Source organism: Narcine bancroftii, chromosome 5, assembly GCF_036971445.1.
Source record: "Narcine bancroftii isolate sNarBan1 chromosome 5, sNarBan1.hap1, whole genome shotgun sequence".
In the NCBI taxonomy this organism is placed as follows: domain Eukaryota; kingdom Metazoa; phylum Chordata; class Chondrichthyes; order Torpediniformes; family Narcinidae; genus Narcine; species Narcine bancroftii.
This window is the reverse complement of record NC_091473.1, coordinates 78,751,485-78,771,242: the sequence shown is the minus strand read 5'-3', so window position 1 is coordinate 78,771,242 and position 19,758 is coordinate 78,751,485. Positions and strand designations below refer to the sequence as shown.

The 19,758-nt window shown below is 40.9% G+C and overlaps 1 protein-coding gene across 7 annotated transcripts in view; it reads left to right on the top strand.

Annotated features, from left to right (window-relative positions):
• The window catches only part of kif14 (kinesin family member 14), a 154,258-nt gene that overhangs the window by 115,045 nt on the left and 19,455 nt on the right, over window positions 1–19,758 (top strand). For 5 of the 7 annotated variants that reach the window (XM_069937936.1, XM_069937935.1, XM_069937934.1 and 2 more), the window contains 5 exons: window positions 4,479–4,570; window positions 5,580–5,804; window positions 6,075–6,259; window positions 7,324–7,482; window positions 11,170–11,292. In XM_069937936.1, coding sequence (XP_069794037.1) covers window positions 4,479–4,570; window positions 5,580–5,804; window positions 6,075–6,259; window positions 7,324–7,482; window positions 11,170–11,292 — 784 coding nt within the window. Of the gene's footprint in view, window positions 1–4,478; window positions 4,571–5,579; window positions 5,805–6,074; window positions 6,260–7,323; window positions 7,483–7,697; window positions 7,823–9,247; window positions 9,285–11,169; window positions 11,293–19,758 lie in introns of those variants that run through there. The other 2 variants (XM_069937938.1, XM_069937937.1) reach the window with 2 other exon arrangements.

The following is a 19,758-nucleotide window of genomic DNA, read 5'->3' as shown; positions in this document are numbered from 1 at the left end:
GAGCATAAAATTAATTTTTTTGTAGATGATCTGTTATGATAGTTATCAGGCCCCGATGAGTCTTTGGCCAAACTACAGACCACACTGGAGAAATATGGAAGAGTTTTTGGTTACAAAATTAATTTGGAACAAAGCAAAATTATGCCATTAACAAATTTTGATTATGAAAGATACCAAAATGGAAATTGGAAGGAATTAAGTATTTAGGAATAATGTTCGATAATAACTTACACAATTTATACAGATTTAAATATCTCCCTATACTTGAAAAGATAGAAGATGGTCTACAAAGATGGAAAAACTTGCCTATAACTTTAGTTGGGAGATTAAGTGTGTGAAAATGAAAGTGATGCTGAGGCTGCGATGCCTATTCTCTTGTGTCATGAGGCCAGAGGAGCCCAAAATCCAGCAGCAATAGAAATTCTTTAAGACAATGGTTACTTAAACAAAATTTACTTTTAAATATCTTTAAACATGAAAACAGGATCAAACTTTAACTTATTGCTATTGACCTAACATAACCCCCTTCTAATTCTAAGCATATGTGTGTATAATTTCGGAAAGTTCTTTAATTCACAATCCAATCTCACTTCTCCAAGTTCACTGGTTGCAGGCAATTCTTGTACTGTGCACAGAATTTAACATTTATGAATCTTCACCAGGCTTTGGTGCTTAAAAGGTAAATAGTTACTGCTCAGGAAGGTTCTTGTTGGTTTTCACAGAGAGATTTGTTGCTCATTGGACACCCACACTGATCCTTTCCCATCAGCCACTTCAGTGCCTTGCCGAAGAAATTTGCCCCATCAGGGTTTTCCAGATGATAACCTCTTTCTTTCAGGTCATCACAGAGTTCCTTTCTGTTTCCCTTATTTCAAGGGAAACATTATATTGCCAGCCATCTCCTCTTGTATGGACCACAAGGGTTTTGACCAGGCTGAACTAAGAACCCATCTTCAAAATTTTTTTTTCCACAAGCTTACCAGTTTGTCATATTCCAGACCCAACTGCTGCTGCTGAACTGTAGAACTGAATTCTCTCTCTCTCATTCTCTCCCCCACCCTCACCACCAGACCCAATCTTCTGAATTTGTTCATCTGTTGCTTTCCAAAACAATAATCCATTACTCCACAGCATGTCCAATTAACACCTACTTGTGAAGTCCTTATAGGGATTCTTCAAAGTTTTTGCAAAGGCACTTGTAGCCTAGACTGGCTTGAGCAGAGCTCCAGCATTTTAAATGAGATCTGTTTTGAAGAGTTTGTATCTGTGTGTGACTAAAAACCCCTCACAATTTATCTCCTTTTAAAACATATCTATGCCAAGGCAAATAGCGCCTTTGGAAGACTACACTAAAGAGTCTGGAAAAACAACAACCTGAAAAACCTCACAAAGATTAGTGTATACAGAGCCGTTGTCATACCCACACTCCTGTTCGGCTCCGAATCATGGGTCCTTTACCGGCATCACCTACGGCTCCTAGAACGCTTCCACCAGCGTTGTCTCCGCTCCATCCTCAGCATTCATTGGAGCGACTTCATCTCCAACATCGAAGTACTCGAGATGGCAGAGGCCGACAGCATCAAATCCATGCTGCTGAAGATCCAACTGCGCTGGGTAGGTCACGTCTCCAGAATGGAGGACCATCGCCTTCCCAAGATCGTGTTATATGGCGAGCTCTCCACTGGCTACCGAGACAGAGGAGCACCAAAGAAGAGGTACAAGGACTGCCTAAAGAAAGCTCTTGGTGCCTGCCACATTGACCATCGCCAGTGGGCTGATATTGCCTCAAACTGTGCATTTTGGCGCCTCACAGTTCGGCGGGCAGCAACCTTTGAAGAAGACCGCAGAGCCCACCTCACTGTCAAAAGACAAAGGAGGAAAAATCCAACACCTAACCCCAACCAACCAATTTCCCCTGCAACCGCTGCAACCGTGTCTGCCTGTCCCGCATCGGACTTGCCAGCCACAAACGAGTCTGCAGCTGACGAGGACATTACCCCTCCATAAATCTTCGTCCACGAAGCCAAGCCAAAGAAAAAAGATATAATATAAAATATAGCATAATCTGTCACACCTTGCTTCAGAATTTTTTTAAGATACTCAGTGGTCATATAATACAATTTCTTTGGAATAATGAAGTGCTTGGATCTCCATGGAGAAATTAACATGGGAATATAAATTGGGGTTCATTAAGATTACTGGATTTTAAAAAAAACCTAGCAACCCAGGCGCAGTTCCCTTCATCCTTTTTTTGAAGCTCTCCCTCATGGATTACATACAGTGAAGGAGGGGGCAGTGAAGGATTTTATATACAAATGGAATATTAAATTAATTAAAAAAAAACATTTTAATACATATGATTAAAATGTGGCATGAGATTAAAAAGGTGGGGATAGCAACAAAAGCACCACTTTACCAGAATGAATTATTGCCCATGAATTTGGGTAATAAAATTCTAAATACTTGGTGTGGAAAAGGAATATTGAAGATTGTTAAGAGGAAGGGCTACTTATATCCTTTGAACAACTAAAACAGAAATATGACGTGTTGAATTGAACCTTATGCTGTTCTCTTCATATAAGGTCCTTCTTGCGAGAAAGATGGTCTTACCTTCAAGTAATGAAGTGGAAGGGATGCTTAGGCTGGGAAGTACAACTAAATTTATAATTAGGATGTATTTTATTTTCCATGGCAAAAATGTTAAGCCGGGCCTACAAAGGTTGAGAGAGAGATGGGAGTCAGACCTGGGTGTTATAATCCCCAGAGGAGTGTTGGTCTGATTGGTGTTCGGATAGCATGACATCAACAATCAATGTGAGATATAGACTGGTTCAATACAATTTTTTACATCAACTATATCTAATGCCATAAAAAATAAATCAAAATCTGAAATATCTGAAATGTGTTTCAGAGGTGGCATTGAAATTGGAACCTTTTCACATTCTACCCGGTCCTGTGTAAAGGTAAGACCATTCTGGTATGATATCGCTGAAACACAAGCAAGAGTAACAGGAGTGATTTTCCCACGTGACCTGGAGCTGTACCTTCTGGGAAAACCTTTGGGAGTGAGCTACAAACTGACTAAATTTCAAATTTGCTTTGTTAAAATAGTACTGGCTGCAGCTAAGAAATGTATAGCAATCACCTGTAAATCCAATTTTCCTCCTTATTGCTTGATGGGCCTTGGAGTTATGCAGTTGTACACCCATGGAGAAAATTATTTCCAATTTAAAGAATAAATATGACACATTCATTAAGACATGGCAACCTTGTTTGGATTATGCAGGGGTCCAATTATAAATTTCAAGCTGTGATATATGTAAAGATGTGATATGTTCGAAAAAGAATTATGAAAAATGAGAGCACTGATGGTACATGAAGTTATATTTTTGTATTTATTGGAGGAGGAAGTTTTGCAGATAATTAATATATTTGAGGCATATAAAAGTTTAAAGATTGTATGAATGTATTTATGGAAAATAAAAATAAAATATTTTTTAAAAAATCAAAAGTATATAGCGATTGGTAGGTTTTTTAAAAACTGATGTGCAGTGGGATCTGGGGGTGGACGTCCATAGTTTCTTGAAAGTGGCCATGTAAATAGATAGGTTGACAACGAAGGTGTATGGCATGCTTGCCTTCATTGAGTAGGGCCTAAGCACAAAAGTAAGGGAGTCATATTGCACCTATCTGGATCTTTGGTTGGGCTGCACTTGGAATGTTGTGTTTAGTTCTGATCACCCCATTATAGGAAGGATGTAGAGAGTTTGGAAAAGGTATGCCAGCATTTACCAAGATGTTGCTTGGTTTAAAGTAGGAATTGTGGGGAGATGTTGGACAAACATGGGTTGTTTTCTCTGGAGTGTCGGAGACTGAGGCGGTGACGTGATAGAAGTTATAAAAGAACTGACAATCAGAATCTATTTCCCCAGAATAAAAGCATCACATACTAGAGGGAATGTGTTTAACGTGAAGCGGTGCAAGTTGGAGGAAGAAAAGTGGCGCACCCTTTTCCACAGAAAGTGCTGGGTGCTTGGAATAGGCCTTCAGGAGTAATAGTGGAAACAGATACACTAATAGCATTTAAGAGGCTTCTGGGATAGACCCATAAACATGAACGTAATGGGGAGGTATCTATCAAATCCAAGCAACAGAGTTTTAGCTTGATTTGGACATCATGTTCGGCACTGACTTGTGGGTTGAAAAGCTTGTACCTGTTTGATGTTCTATGTTCTCAGCTATACTTTAGTGGGTGCTTTTCAATGTTTGACATTATAAGAACATCATGTTTTTGTAAATAATGCAAGTACTGTTTTAAAACTGAAATATTTACATTGCTAATTGTTTTGTTGTACAAGTAATATTTACTAATATTCAGCTCTGATGCATTGAACAGCATTAAAGTCTTGTCACTCTTGCTGCTGAGGTAAATGTGGAAATGTGAAGTATTGCATCTAACTGAACTTTTCTCTCCTTAGAAGCAGAAGTCTTTTCAAAAGCAAACGAATGACTGGATGTTTAGCTGGAATCCAACCACTAACCATTCAAAATATTCAGCCTGTGCAGTCAGGTATTTAATTAATATCTATTGTCCATGCACTGAATGTTGTTTTGTTATCTTAACCATGACTTTGCACTGTTGCAGTTGTTGAGGCTTTTTATATATTTATTTTGGGAAATGATTTCTTTACCATCCTTTCTTGTCCCACCCTCTTATCCTGATTTATTAATTAATTACTGGAATGTAGTTTCAGTGAATGCTGATCAGACTCAGTGTGTGTCTGTTCTTTATTTGTGAGTCCAAAGATACTCCAAGTTACAGCAAAGTTACCAGGAAAGGATTTTAACTTTCCCACTGTTGATTGGAATTGCCTTAGTGTAAGGGGCAAGGAGCAGAATTAGTTTAGAATGTCCAAGAATTTTTTTAAGACTTCCTATAGATAATTATACTGGAGACTGGACAATATATCTTATCAGTATACCTTATCTGAGAAAATAAAATGTGTGGTGAAAATATAGGTGGGTAACCATTATCTTTGTCTGCTTTTAAAATTTTCTTTTGAAATTTATTCACTAGAATTATTGGGAAATGTTCTCTTGTTATCTGAAAGGTTTTTACTTTGAGTTTGTGCTTGAAAGAAAATTCTCACTCTAGCAACACTGAATATGCTACATTTAATGTTTAGTTGCTAGCTTTGTTGATCTTGAGGCAACAATAGTTCTACTTTGAGAGGATATGGAATAAAAGGAGACTTTGGGTTCTCTGTCAGTCAGAAGTTGCACAGCATGTATGCTCTTGTGTGTTTCTTGAAAGCTGCAAATTAGATGGACTTCAATGAGAAAGTCCCTCTGCTCTCTACAATGGTGTAGGTTTTCTCCAAATTACGTTTCTTTCAGCAAACGAGAGGAGGTAATGATCCATCTGAACCAAGATCTAGAGGAGAATAAGTTGTGATAGATTTTGGATAACTTAATTTAAGTGTATAATTTCTCACTTTGTCTCATTTCTTATTTATTATCATTTGGCTAAGCTGAAATTCAACACAGATTTTTCACAGATTCTTTCCATCTGAAAACAGAGTTATTGAACATTTCTCAAAGTATATGCCCAGCAAGATCTGAGTCGATGTTGCCTGTTATTTGTAAGGAAATTTTGGGTGCAGCTGTTGATTTTCTGGGAAGAAGTCATCAACTACAAGAAAACATCCCTGTCAGACTTCTTACTGACCTCCTTGCTGTGCATAAGGGAACAATGGAAATTTCTAATACCTATGAAAAGTTAGATGAAGGAAGTCAAGAAAATTGTAAGTGTACAATTCTGCTCTCCATATATTTTTTAAAAAGCCATTTTCTTCACCCAAAGTATCTGGCATGTTAATAAGACTAAGGAGGAATCTTTGAATCAAGCAGGTCTCCTAACTGTGTAAGGGATGGGGAGGAGAAAGCAAACTAAAATAATATTGAAGGAAACTTGAAGGGATTTCTTGTTACTGGTGTTTAATTGATTTACACAAGACTTTATGCAACCATTATTACTTTAAATAGTTGATTTTTTTCCGCACACTTTTACATAGTGTTCACCAGTAATCAAACTATGCAGTCTTGCTGTGTTGGAACAACATCAAAATTTGAAAGGGTGACAATTCTAGTGAAGCTTTGGATTGATAGTGCCCCACAAGACACTTGTGTCGAGATGATTGAAAATGAACTGCTTGGAGAAGTTAGAACATTGGGACGAAACTTACAACTGTTATTGCAGGTATGAAGGTATTCATTTTGTGTGCAAGAGAAGATAAAGGTGAAGAATTTTTTTTTAATTGCTTGATTAATGCTGATAATGATGACTTTGCTTGTTGTTAAGAAAAATGGAGTGTAATATAAGCTTTCATTCACGTAATTTGCCTTCGTGTTGATTTTGAAATAATTGATTGCATAGCAGGCTTAGTGTTTAGAAATTTTTAAAAATTCTTCATTTGGGTATTTCAGCTCAGAATTACAAAATAAATGGATTATTTTAACTCGTTGTTCCATGTTTGCCCTGTGGATGCATCCTTTAAAAATTTTCAGCTCTCTGTAAGGACTTTGTATGTTCTGTATGTGTCTGCTTGGGTTTCCTCTAGTGCTCTGGTTTCCTTCCACATTCCAAAAAGATAGGGGGTTAGTAGATTAATTGATCACATGGGTGTATTTGGGTGGCGTTAGCTCGTGGGCCAGAAAGATCTATTACCATGCTGTGTCTAACTTAAAAATCTGTCAGTCTCTCTGACCAGTGCATTGACTATTGCAAGTGGATAACATAATAAGATTAACTAATAGAATGTTGCCAATGTTCCTCCAATAGAGGAAGAATTTAAAATAAACACAAAGTATAAAAGAGATAATGTATATTGGGTGAAGGAAGACCTGATATCTTAAATTTTGGCTGACTAAATCATAATTGTTAACTTTATTGAATAGGGTTTTGTCAATTTAATTTTATGCTTAAATCTCTATTCATGTGGTATACTTTTTCCAGCAACTTTACTTTGTACTAGACATAAACAGAAACTGTTGGAAATCTCCTCAGGACACCTACTATGTTTGTTATTCTTTGCCAACTGAGTAAAAAGCTGTTGTATATTTGATATTTTTCTGTATTTAGTTCTGATTTTCAGCATACCATTTATTCTTTGGGTCAAAGTTTAACTTTTCTTATTTTTATTTCTAATATTTTGTCCAGTATGTGAATTCTAAAAGCTAGCCAAACAGTTATTGAGTCTTGTTAAGTTGTTTAAATATAATTAATTCAATATTTGTTGCAAACTGATGTCTGTGTGTTTCCAGGGCTGTGATTTAGATATTTCCGCTATGGTAGTGGAGGCTAAGAACAAAATAAGCCAAACAATTAGAAGACTTGTAAAGCATATAGGTCACTTGGCAGCCTTCATGGGCATGGAGCTGCATTTTGACGAAGAAAACATGGATGATTCACATGGTTACAAGGTACTGCTCTTCACTGATTTTTGAATAAGAAACTTGTTCAAGACTGAGAACTCAATTAATTAAATGAATTAATTTCCTCAATTTAAGCAATTTTTATGTTTTTAGAACATTTTTATTTTATTATTATACAATGCTACCAAAGATGCAATTTACATCAATGAGTCATATAACGTAGCTAATCAGAAAGTTTGCCAAAGTTTTTTTTTTACTTTCAGCCTCAGGGATGCTCAGCTTTGCATCCCCTTTATTTTGGCCTGTGATCATCAGCAGAAAGTGCCAATTTATCTTGAATGAATAAAACTGGAAAGGAACAGCTGAACATTAGCTTTGTGCTTAATTATGATAAGTATGTATGCACTGGCAGGCATTATTAGTTTTAGATAGCAAACTAGTTAACATCTCGTCGATAGCAAAACCAATTGATTTGCTTATCCGATACACGTTTAGCTTTTACTTTTGCTTCTATTACAGCCTCAGTATTATAGTTAAATATGCCCCAAGGTAATGATCAATACATCACATTATCTATAATTTTGATTTTTTTTGTGAGACGGTGGATTTTTGTTTGCATTATTTGTACCTCGATCTATCATTGTCTTTTTTTTTAATACTTTATTTTAATTTTGTGGTTAAAGATGTATCAAGAATTAACCATGACCTCAATACATAAATTGAAACGAAAATAAATCAATGATGCAGGTTGTCCATTTTTCCAAGCTCCCCCATTCCCCCCCCCCAACAAAACCCCGAGATATAAAAAAAGGAAAGAGAGAAAATAGATCAGAGAAAGAAACAGAAAAGCAGGAAAGGAGGAAAGAATCTATCTTTGTCTTCTTGATCCTATTTCCATTTTTCACTCTTGCACTATACATTTGCAGCTGACACTCCACTCCGCCTGAACTTCGGCATTTCTGAAGACCCAGCTATATTTCAAACTATATTCTAGCCATCACACCTCAAGTGATAGTCATTTGCTTCCTCATATCATCCCTGTGCATGTCTACTTTTTAAAAAGCTAACTCTGTTAAAGTGCCATGAGAAGGAGAGTGGTTGCTGGAGTGAAAGGAGTGGACCAGGGAGTTGTGAAGGGAACTGTCTGTTCTGAATGCGGGAAGGAAAGGAAGTTGTATCTAGAATAGATTACAAAAAGAATAGATTACAACTTTCCCATGCAACCATGTCCTTCTACCTCTTCCTTTCAAACCATGCAGTCCTTACTAATGAAATAACAATTCACTTGCTCTTTGTCCAAATCAGCCACATTGTGAACAAAAATTGCATATTTTTTTTTGTTTACAATGTTGCTTCCACTACACTGGAGAAACCAAATACAGACTGCTTTTCGAAACGCTTGTTTAATCTTCAGGGGTAACTGGGAGTTTCTTGTTGAATGCCATCTCAGTCCCATTTTGATCTTTTCTGGGTCAACTTGCACCATTTAACGAGCATCATCTATCTGACATTGCAGTATTTTGTATTCCATATTGAGCTCCACGATTTCAGTAAACTTGCTTTTTTTTAAAAATCACAATTGGCCAGTTCTGCTGTTGATCATTTATCTGTGATACAGACTCTGTTTTACTTTCTCGATTAGCCCTGTTTGTCCTGAGCATCTTCTGCAGCTCATCATTTTGCATTTTTTTTTGTTCTGTGGCTTAGTGATTTATTACATGATTATGTTGAATATTAGAGATATTCCTTTTGATCTGCCCAGTTCAACCCCAGATTCACTGTAACTTAAAACCAACTTGTTTTCCTTTTTCAGTTCTAAGAAGGGTCATCAATCTAAAAAGCTAATACAGGTATACCCAGCTTTTTGAAAGTAGAGCATTCCTATGAAACATTTTATGAGCTGAAATGGTGTAAAGTGAAGGAGCAATTACCATTAATTTATATGGCAATTTTTTTTTCGCATTCCTAGACCCAAAAAGTAACCCACCAAATCATGCCAAGTAACACATAAAATCTAAAATAACTAACATATAGTAAAAGCAGAAATGATATGATAAATACACAGCTTATACAAAGTAGAAATAATGTATGTACAGTATGGTAAGATTCACTTACCATAATCGGGAAAACAATGAGTTTTGATCGCCCTGCTGGCTGTGCACTGACTGCCTCGTCAGCCACTTTTTTGTAAAAGTAAAAATTGTTTTGTCAAAGTGAACATGGGTTTCTTCGTAAAAGCGAATTTGCGTTAAGGGTGTAAAGTAAGGTATATCTGTATTGTTGCTCCTTTTGTAAATGCTGTCCAAGCTGAGTGATTGCTGCATTTTTTTTGTAATTTCAGATTTCTAATATTTACTTTTTATTTTACATTTTAATTGACATCTGGAAACACCTAGCAAGTGCGTTAGCAACATTGTGGAAAAAAGAATTGAGTTGTTATTGCAACTTAATGATTTTCCAATTGCAATGCTGGTTCTGGTATAAACTGGTGATCTTAAATTTTTGAAATCCTTGATTTCAGAAAGATAAAATATCCCTTAGAGGTGTTGAAATTCTGTTTCTTAAGCTTGTGTTGGGCTTCTTGGAATCATGCACAGGTCAAAGTTTAAGGGATATTAGGAATTTAATTGATGGGTGCCCAGAAACTCTAGATCAGTCAAAAGCAGAAAAATGTTTTGCAGAGTGGTCACCCAAGCAGTCCTTCCAATTTTGTGTCCTTTTACCTTTGTTTATGATGTTGTCTTCTCGACTTTGGAAGACAGATTTCCAGCAACTGTTGTTTCTCGTGTCTCCTGTAGCAGCATTTTTTTTATTTCTGTCTTCTGTTTTGATTCATCTCTCCAATTTCTATTTGGAGACACATCAACTACAAGAAACAAGCCATTCATCATCCTCTCTCTGTTTGCATCTCTCTTTTATCCGATTGCAGAATAAGTCTCTCCAACACTCCCCTCTATCCGTCTCCCTCCTTGCCACCGCCGTCCACATTTTCTGCAACTAAAAACATGTTTGTTCAGATGCAACAGATGTTGCAGTTTCAGATGTCATCACATCTGCTACTCAGATCAGGTTCATTAACTAAAATTAAACATCCAGTGGCAGATGGAAGATTTGTTTATGTTTGGAGCAACAAAATTAAATTATAAGCACAAGGGTATAATGTGCATTAACTTCCTAAATGTATTGTCTGTTTTTATAGAACATAGTACAGCACAGAAACAGGCACTTCAGCCACATATCTGCGCAAAAGATAATGGCCAAGCTAAACTAAAATACTGCTGCTTGTTAATGCTTATCTATCTATTCCCTGCATATTTCCTAACCCCATCTAAAAACATCTTAAAAACAACTATTGTATCTGCTTCTACCAGTAATCTGAGCAGCCCATTTCAGGCACCTAACACTCTTGGTATAAAAATAATTTGCCCTGCACCTCTCACGTAGGCTTCACCTTAAATGCATGTCTTTGAGTATGTGGCATTTTTGCGCTGGGGAAAAATATTGTGACTATAAATATATATATTTTTTACATACCTCTGGTTCAATTTTGTTCAATTATAGATTTTTTTTGTTCAATAGCCAGTTATGATTACTATGAAATTTCTATTGAAAGGGAAGAAAAATGTCTCACTGTACCTCCTAAGTTCAAAATAAGTTTTAAAATCTTTAATTAGAAAGCCTGGATTGAATATGAATGATAATTTCAAACTAATTCTGTATTTTAATTATCTTCAGAGAAGTGTTATGGAAATTTTTTTTGAGGGAGTAAAGTTTGGAATGGAGAATCTCCTGGATGTTGGCCTAAAAAGAGTAAAGGAACAGCAGAAGCTATTGCAAAATACATCTTCAAAAATGAAGGTAATCTGACATTTTTATACAAAAAAAAATCACCAATTGCATACTTTGAAAAATATGGTTTGGTTGAATTATAAGTGAATGGATACTGAAATTTATTTTCTTATCAACAAAGAATGTGTGATCATTACGTTAAAATATATTTTTACTCATAATGTTGGCTTGTATTAGATGCCATTTTGTAAGAGCATATTCTGTCAACTAATGTGTGAAATGCAAAAATCTGAATCAATAACTTGGTGAAATTTCAAACCATTACCAATAGCACATGACAATTCTTCTTAAGCAGACCATTTTTTTTATACTAGCAGCTATGTGTGATTTAATTTCAAGAATATTTTATGAGAGGATTTATTGCATAAACATTTTATGGATTCTTTCCTACTATGAAGCATAAATTTGTCAAGGTATTGAACAAGAAAAGCAGGTCTTGACACATGAGCACTTGTACAATGTTTAAAGCAGGTGTGTGAATTTTCCGTGTTTCTGCGGATTTCTGTATTTTTAAAAACCATTTTCCGCATTTTTGAATGATTTCCACATTCAGGATCTCTGATTGTGGTCTATCGCTCTTCTCACTGCTAACTTCAAGCAGAAGTGCAGCAGGAACCTCGGGCTCCCGGCGGCAGGAGTGAGTCTTTGGTGGGGAGGTGTCCGTGATCAGCAGAGCCCACATTTTTATTTTTTGAAAGTCAAGAACAAGGTGGAATAAAGCAGAGAAGTGTTCATTGCAACTGGAAATAAGGTGAAATAAAGCAGTGAACACACCATGAAGGTAACAAAAAGGCATGGAGAAGGAAACGAATAAATTGACAAATCCCTGTAAGGATAAATATTTTCAAAGTCAAAATAATAAAAATGTTATTAGTATCTTCTTTGGCTTGGCTTCGCGGACGAAGATTTATGGAGGGGTAAATGTCCACGTCAGCTGCAGGCTCGTTTGTGGCTGACAAGTCCGATGCGGGATAGGCAGACACGGTTGCAGCGGTTGCAGGGGAAAATTGGTTGGTTGGGGTTGGGGGTTGGGTTTCTCCTCCTTTGTCTTTTGTCAGTGAGGTGGGCTCTGCTATCTTCTTCAAAGGAGGTTGCTGCCCGCCGAACTGTGAGGCGCCAAGATGCACGGTTTGAGGCGATATCAGCCCACTGGCGGTGGTCAATGTGGCAGGCACCAAGAGATTTCTTTAGGCAGTCCTTGTACCTCTTCTTTGGTGCACCTCTGACACAATGGCCAGTGGAGAACTCGCCATATAACACGATCTTGGGGAGGCAATGGTCCTCCATTCTGGAGATGTGACCTACCCAGCGCAGTTGGATCTTCAACAGCGTGGATTCGATGCTGTCGGCCTCTGCCATCTCGAGTACTTCGATGTTAGGGATGAAGTCGCTCCAATGAATGTTGAGGATGGAGCAGAGACAACGCTGGTGGAAGCATTCTAGGAGCCGTAGGTGATGCCGGTAGAGGACCCATGATTCGGAGCGAACAGGAATGTGGGTATGACAACGGCTCTGTAAGATAAGCGTATGCTTATCTTTGTGCGGTTTTTCAGTTGGTTGTTTTTCCAGACTCTTTTGACATTATTTCATTTTGAAATGAAATAAAAGAGGCTTGAAACTGGTAATTTTGTGTGTAAATTTTCAAAAATTTTTCAAATGTGGGTGCTGCCCCCCAACCCCATCTCCCCCGCAAGGGGTGCTGTGCCCTCTTGACCCCCCACTGTACACCTCACACAAGTGCTTGGTTCTTTCCTTTTTTTTTGACCTCACTCACGTGCGTGTTCTTTTTATTGTCATGTAATAATACAAAAAATTATCATATACTTAAACTTGTGTCTGCAGTAAAGGCAGGCAAAGAGTCACAATTAGCATTGCTTGGCGTGCCCAATAATAAGAAAAAGAAAAGCAAAAAATAGTCCCTTCAGAGACACTGAGTGTCCTTGATTTCACCTTCTGCACTCCCACAGCCTCTACAGCCTCACTGATTCTTGTTCAATCCATTGGCAACTCGAACTTCAGATCTAAACCTCTGATAGGATCAGGAAGCTTTCAGCGCTCAAGGGCCTTTAAAAGCCTTTCTTGTTCTCAGCACCCTCTTGAATCTCAATTCCCATCGGCCTCTCTCCAGCACCCTGCAGCCTGTGTAGGACATTCTGCTGCTGAACCTCTCATTGGTCTGCTGCTGTAGGCACCTTCCTCTCGAGTTATCTCCCAGGCTTCTTCTCAACAGTGTATACTCCCCAATTTCTTGTTCCCTTTGCCAGTCTGCTGCTCCCTTGGAGTCTACAAGCCCTCGTGGTATGCTGCCCAACATAGACGCTGCCATCTTTGGCACAGTCTTCTGTGGTTGCAGGATATTAAAAAAAATAATGGCAGTTCCCCTAAAGGGCTGTTCAAAGCTTGTATGGAGCCATTGGCATCCCAATTGAGCAGTAGGACCTTGTGGAGCAGTAATGTTTCTCCACTGCCCACTGTCCCAGGTCTGCACCAGTGTCAGTGATGCCTTTACAGCAGCTCCACTAATGCTGCCTTTTTATTTAAATCTGTAAAATTGTAAAATCTGTAAATTGAATGTATTTTCATAATTACTAGTCGAATTTGAACTGTTGAGCTGCATGAAAATTAAAAATGTTGGTTTAAACCTCAATTTAGATATAATTTTTTGAAAAGGTTTTTTTTTGTCACCTTAACAGTAGAGCTTTATGAGGTCAAATGAAGTAATATGCAAGTCATGTGCAGCATCACTGATGGCAAGAATTAGAACCGCTCCTCTCTCTTTCACTTGTTTGGTTGCATGGCAACATTTTTTTCTATTTGTAAATATTGGATACCAAGTGGTTGCCTGTTGGAAACAGGTTATTGTATGTTGATGGAGATAAATGGAAGATGATTACCACTTAGATATTTATTTAGGTGCTGTTCTGTTAAAATGTTACCTTTCAACATCAATCTCAGCAATGAGTTTTTTAATTTATCATTTGAGATATCCAATTAACCTCAGCAAGTCACTCCTTTAAGATGACAAACAACAGCTTTTGGTAAAATGTTATCAATGTTTAAGGATGCATAACCTTTCATAGCCTCGTCAACACTCTCCAGAATAGCTGTTGATCTGTTTTTTTTAAAAAAGTCATTGCTATGTATGCCCACCTTGAACAGTGTCTCCACTACCCACTGTCCTGCATCTTTACAGCAGCGCTGCCTTTTTATCAATTGTAAAATTCCAAAATCTTCAAATTGAATGTATGCTGAAATGAGTTGATTTTCTTTCATTGTGCCAAAGTGAACCATCTTTGCTTGGTTATAACTTTTGGACGTTGTACATGCATTCTTTCACATCTGTATCCCCTCGTCTTTGCTTTTGAATCAAGAGCAGAAGACTTAGAAGAATAAATCATACCACTGGTTTAATCACTCAACGGGGCGTGAACCCAGTATTTTATCCCAGTATAAGCTTTCCACCTTTAATCACTTTTTAATGACTGCATCACATCAAGTGATATCGAGTCCTGCTTTGCTTTTTTGCAGGATTGTCCTGAAGTATCAGATTGACTAGCTCCAACTCTCTCTTTTAAATCTTCAACCTGAAATGTTAATTCTATATCTCTTTACACAGTCATAATCTGATCTGTTGACTGTACCCAACATTTTCTGTTTTCATCTCATTAAATCTCTTACCCTATAACCTTTAGAAATAATCTCAAGAGGCACATGAAAGTAAAATCATTTAGTTTGAGACCCATCTTTTCAAAACCTTCTTGACTGATTCTGAACAAGCTTCAAGGTATCTTCTGCCTCGTTGTGTCCTCAGGTTTATCTTTTATCAGTTAGGTGTTTGTGTGCAAGGGAAGGAACTTGCCTCCTGCTTTTCCATCCCTTTGCTCATTGTACATCTTAAGTCCCGCAACTTCCCTTCTAGTTGTCACTGTTAACTGTTTATCCTCATTGGCTATTTATATCCCTCTCTCTTTGAAATATTCCATGTCATCCATCACTATTTCAAAAACAACACACTCATGGCCTCTCCATTATTTCATATTACTTCCCCATCTTTCCTCTTTCCTCTCAACTCTAAGAACATGTCACCTCCAGGTTTGTGCCAATCTATTTGGAAACTCATTTTGAACATTGCACTGAAACAGGCCTAATCAAAGGAGCAATGTGCAACCTCAGTGATCAGGCTGTAGTATACTTCTTCACCTAATTTGGTTTGTCTGCAGAATCAACCATGTCCAGTGCCTTCCTACTCATATTCACAAGAATAGAGCTGCTAGCTTTGCCTGTTTCTTCACTTAAACTCCAATCCCATGCCATGCCTTGCTGATTGTATCTCTTTTTGCCTCTGCTATTGCTCCTACTACACAGGTGCTGCTTTCTCCCTGAACAAGAAATGCTTTCTTCTCACCTTCACAAACGTATCTGTAATGATTGATTAGCTTGCACTCATAACTGAGTTTGATGCCTTCAAATCCCAGTATAAGCTTTTTATCTTTTGCTCCTCTTTTTACTCTTTGGTTGAGAGTGGATGATACCTCCTTGACCACTGTGCCAATTATCACTCTTCTTTTCTTTGGCTTGGCTTCGCGGACGAAGATTTATGGAGGGGGTAAAAAAGTCCACGTCAGCTGCAGGCTCGTTTGTGGCTGACCAGTCCGATGCGGGACAGGCAGACACGATTGCAGCGGTTGCAAGGGAAAATTGGTTGGTTGGGGTTGGGTGTTGGGTTTTTCCTCCTTTGCCTTTTGTCAGTGAGGTGGGCTCTGCGGTCTTCTTCAAAGGAGGCTGCTGCCCGCCAAACTGTGAGGCGCCAAGATGCACGGTTTGAGGCGTTATCAGCCCACTGGCGGTGGTCAATGTGGCAGGCACCAAGAGATTTCTTTAGGCAGTCCTTGTACCTTTTCTTTGGTGCACCTCTGTCACGGTGGCCAGTGGAGAGCTCGCCATATAATACGATCTTGGGAAGGCGATGGTCCTCCATTCTGGAGACGTGACCCATCCAGCGCAGCTGGATCTTCAGCAGCGTGGACTCGATGCTGTCGACCTCTGCCATCTCGAGTACCTCGACGTTAGGGGTGTGAGCGCTCCAATGGATGTTGAGGATGGAGCGGAGACAACGCTGGTGGAAGCGTTCTAGGAGCCGTAGGTGGTGCCGGTAGAGGACCCATGATTCGGAGCCGAACAGGAGTGTGGGTATGACAACGGCTCTGTATACGCTTATCTTTGTGAGGTTTTTCAGTTGGTTGTTTTTCCAGACTCTTTTGTGTAGTCTTCCAAAGGCGCTATTTGCCTTGGCGAGTCTGTTGTCTATCTCATTGTCGATCCTTGCATCTGATGAAATGGTGCAGCCGAGATAGGTAAACTGGTTGACCGTTTTGAGTTTTGTGTGCCCGATGGAGATGTGGGGGGGCTGGTAGTCATGGTGGGGAGCTGGCTGATGGAGGACCTCAGTTTTCTTCAGGCTGACTTCCAGGCCAAACATTTTGGCAGTTTCCGCAAAGCAGGACGTCAAGCGCTGAAGAGCTGGCTCTGAATGGGCAACTAAAGCGGCATCATCTGCAAAGAGTAGTTCACGGACAAGTTTCTCTTGTGTCTTGGTGTGAGCTTGCAGGCGCCTCAGATTGAAGAGACTGCCATCCGTGCGGTACCGGATGTAAACAGCGTCTTCGTTGTTGGGGTCTTTCATGGCTTGGTTCAGCATCATGCTGAAGAAGATTGAAAAGAGGGTTGGTGCGAGAACACAGCCTTGCTTCACGCCATTGTTAATGGAGAAGGGTTCAGAGAGCTCATTGCTGTATCTGACCCGACCTTGTTGGTTTTCGTGCAGTTGGATAATCATGTTGAGGAACTTTGGGGGACATCCGATGCGCTCTAGTATTTGCCAAAGCCCTTTCCTGCTCACGGTGTCGAAGGCTTTGGTGAGGTCAACAAAGGTGATGTAGAGTCCTTTGTTTTGTTCTCTGCACTTTTCTTGGAGCTGTCTGAGGGCAAAGACCATGTCAGTGGTTCCTCTGTTTGCGCGAAAGCCGCACTGTGATTCTGGGAGAATATTCTCAGCGACACTAGGTATTATTCTATTTAGTAGAATCCTAGCGAAGATTTTGCCTGCAATGGAGAGCAACGTGATTCCCCTGTAGTTTGAGCAGTCTGATTTCTCGCCTTTGTTTTTGTACAGGGTGATGATGGTGGCATCACGAAGATCCTGAGGCAGTTTACCTTGGTCCCAACAAAGCTTGAAAAACTCATGCAGTTTGGCATGCAGAGTTTTGCCGCCAGCCTTCCAGACTTCTGGGGGGATTCCATCCATACCTGCTGCTTTGCCACTTTTCAGTTGTTCGATTGCCTTATATGTCTCATCCAGGGTGGGAACCTCATCCAGCTCTAGCCTTAGGGGCTGTTGAGGGAGCTGGAGCAGGGCGGAATCTTGGACTGAGCGGTTGGTACTGAAAAGAGATTGGAAGTGGAGAGCAGCAGCGGCCCCGGCCCCGGTCCGGGCGAAGGGTAGACGGCGGCGGCCCCGATACGGGCAGGAGCAAGGGGGAGACGGCGGCCCCGGCCTCGGTCGAGTGAGGCAGGCGGAGGCTCCGGTCCGGGCAGGGAGTGGGAGGCGGTGGCCCCAGTCCAGGCACAGGGTGAACTGCGGCGGCCTCGGCCCCGGTCCGGGCAGTATGGACCGACCTAGGAGGGGAGGCAGGCCCCTCCAGCCCGGGTAAGAAACCTGCATAGGAGAAGGCCACTCCGATATAAAACCTACGACCCAAGGACCTCGCTGCCACGTCCCAGCTTGCTTGGCCACGGCACACGAACCATGGGTGTAAAGGGTGGGGCCAGTACTGCGCGCACTGCACTCCACCTAAAAGCTCCTTTGCGCAGGCCCGAGGACAGGTCCACGTCCTCCCCCTCAACGTCCTCCCCCTCCACGTCCTCCCCCTCCACGTCCTCCCCCTCCACGTCCTCCCCCTCCACGTCCTCCCCCTCCACGTCCTCCCCCTCAAAAGATGCTCACAAACTCAAGCTAGCATGCTGGAACATCAGAACCATGCTAGACAAGACTGACAGCCACCGACCTGAACGTCGGTCTGCCCTCATTGCACATGAACTCCTCAGACTTGACATCGACATAGCCGCTCTCAGTGAAGTCCGCCTGGCAGATGTAGGCAGCCTCCAAGAACGCGGCGCGGGCTACACACTCTACTGGTCTGGCAAGCCTTCGGATGAACGACGCCTATCTGGTGTAGGCTTCATGGTCAAGAGCTTCATTGCCTCCAAACTCGAAAACCTTCCGACAGGCCTCTCGGACCGAATCATGTCCATGCGACTCCCACTTCAAAACAAGCGTCACATCACCCTCATCAGTGTCTATGCTCCAACCCTCCAGGCGGAACCAGCAGAAAAGAACAAGTTCTACACCGACCTGCGCAACCTCATCCAACGTACCCCTACAGCCGACAAGGTTGTCATCCTGGGCGACTTCAACGCTCGTGTCGGCAAAGACTCAGAAACCTGGCCAGGAATCCTGGGCAAGCATGGCGTCGGCAAGTGCAACGACAATGGGCGCCTCCTGTTGGAGCTCTGCGCAGAACAGCGGCTTGTCATTACAAACACCCTTTTTCAGCAGAGGGACAGCCTTAAGACCACCTGGATGCATCCCCGATCCAAACACTGGCACCTCCTGGACTACATCCTGGTGCGAGAAAGTGACAAACAAGATGTGCTCCACACCAGGGTCATGCCTAGCGCGGAATGCCACACTGACCACCGGCTGGTTCGCTGCAAGTTCAACCTTCACTTCAAGCCAAAGCCCAGGAACAATAAAGCCCCCAGAAAGAGGTTCAATGTTGGAAAACTGCAGTCAGACGAAGCGAGAGGAAACTTCCAGGCAAACCTCAAAGCAAAGCTCGACGTTGCAACCCGCCTCACGGACCCGTCCCCTGAAACCCTCTGGGATCAGTTGAAGGCTACCATACTGCAATCCACTGAAGAGGTACTGGGCTTCTCCTCCAGGAAAAACAAGGACTGGTTTGACGAAAACAGCCAGGAAATCCAGGAGCTGCTGGCAAAGAAGCGAGCTGCCCACCAGGCTCACCTTACAAAGCCGTCCTGTCCAGAGAAGAAACAAGCCTTCCGTCGCGCATGCAGCCATCTTCAGCGCAAACTCCGGGAGATCCAAAATGAGTGGTGGACTAGCCTCGCCAAACGAACACAGCTCAGCGCGGACATTGGCGACTTCAGGGGTTTCTACGAGGCTCTAAAGGCTGTGTACGGCCCCTCACCCCAAGTCCAAAGCCCGCTGCGCAGCTCAGACGGCAAAGTCCTCCTCAGCGACAAGATCTCCATCCTCAACCGATGGTCAATTATCACTAGACCATTGTCAAAGCCTCAAAGCTGTTGGCAAACCATGGGAAAAAGTTTAAAAAAATTAAAATTTGTTTCATTGGAAGTCTTTTTCACAAATGGTGGTAGTTGTGTGGAACAAGC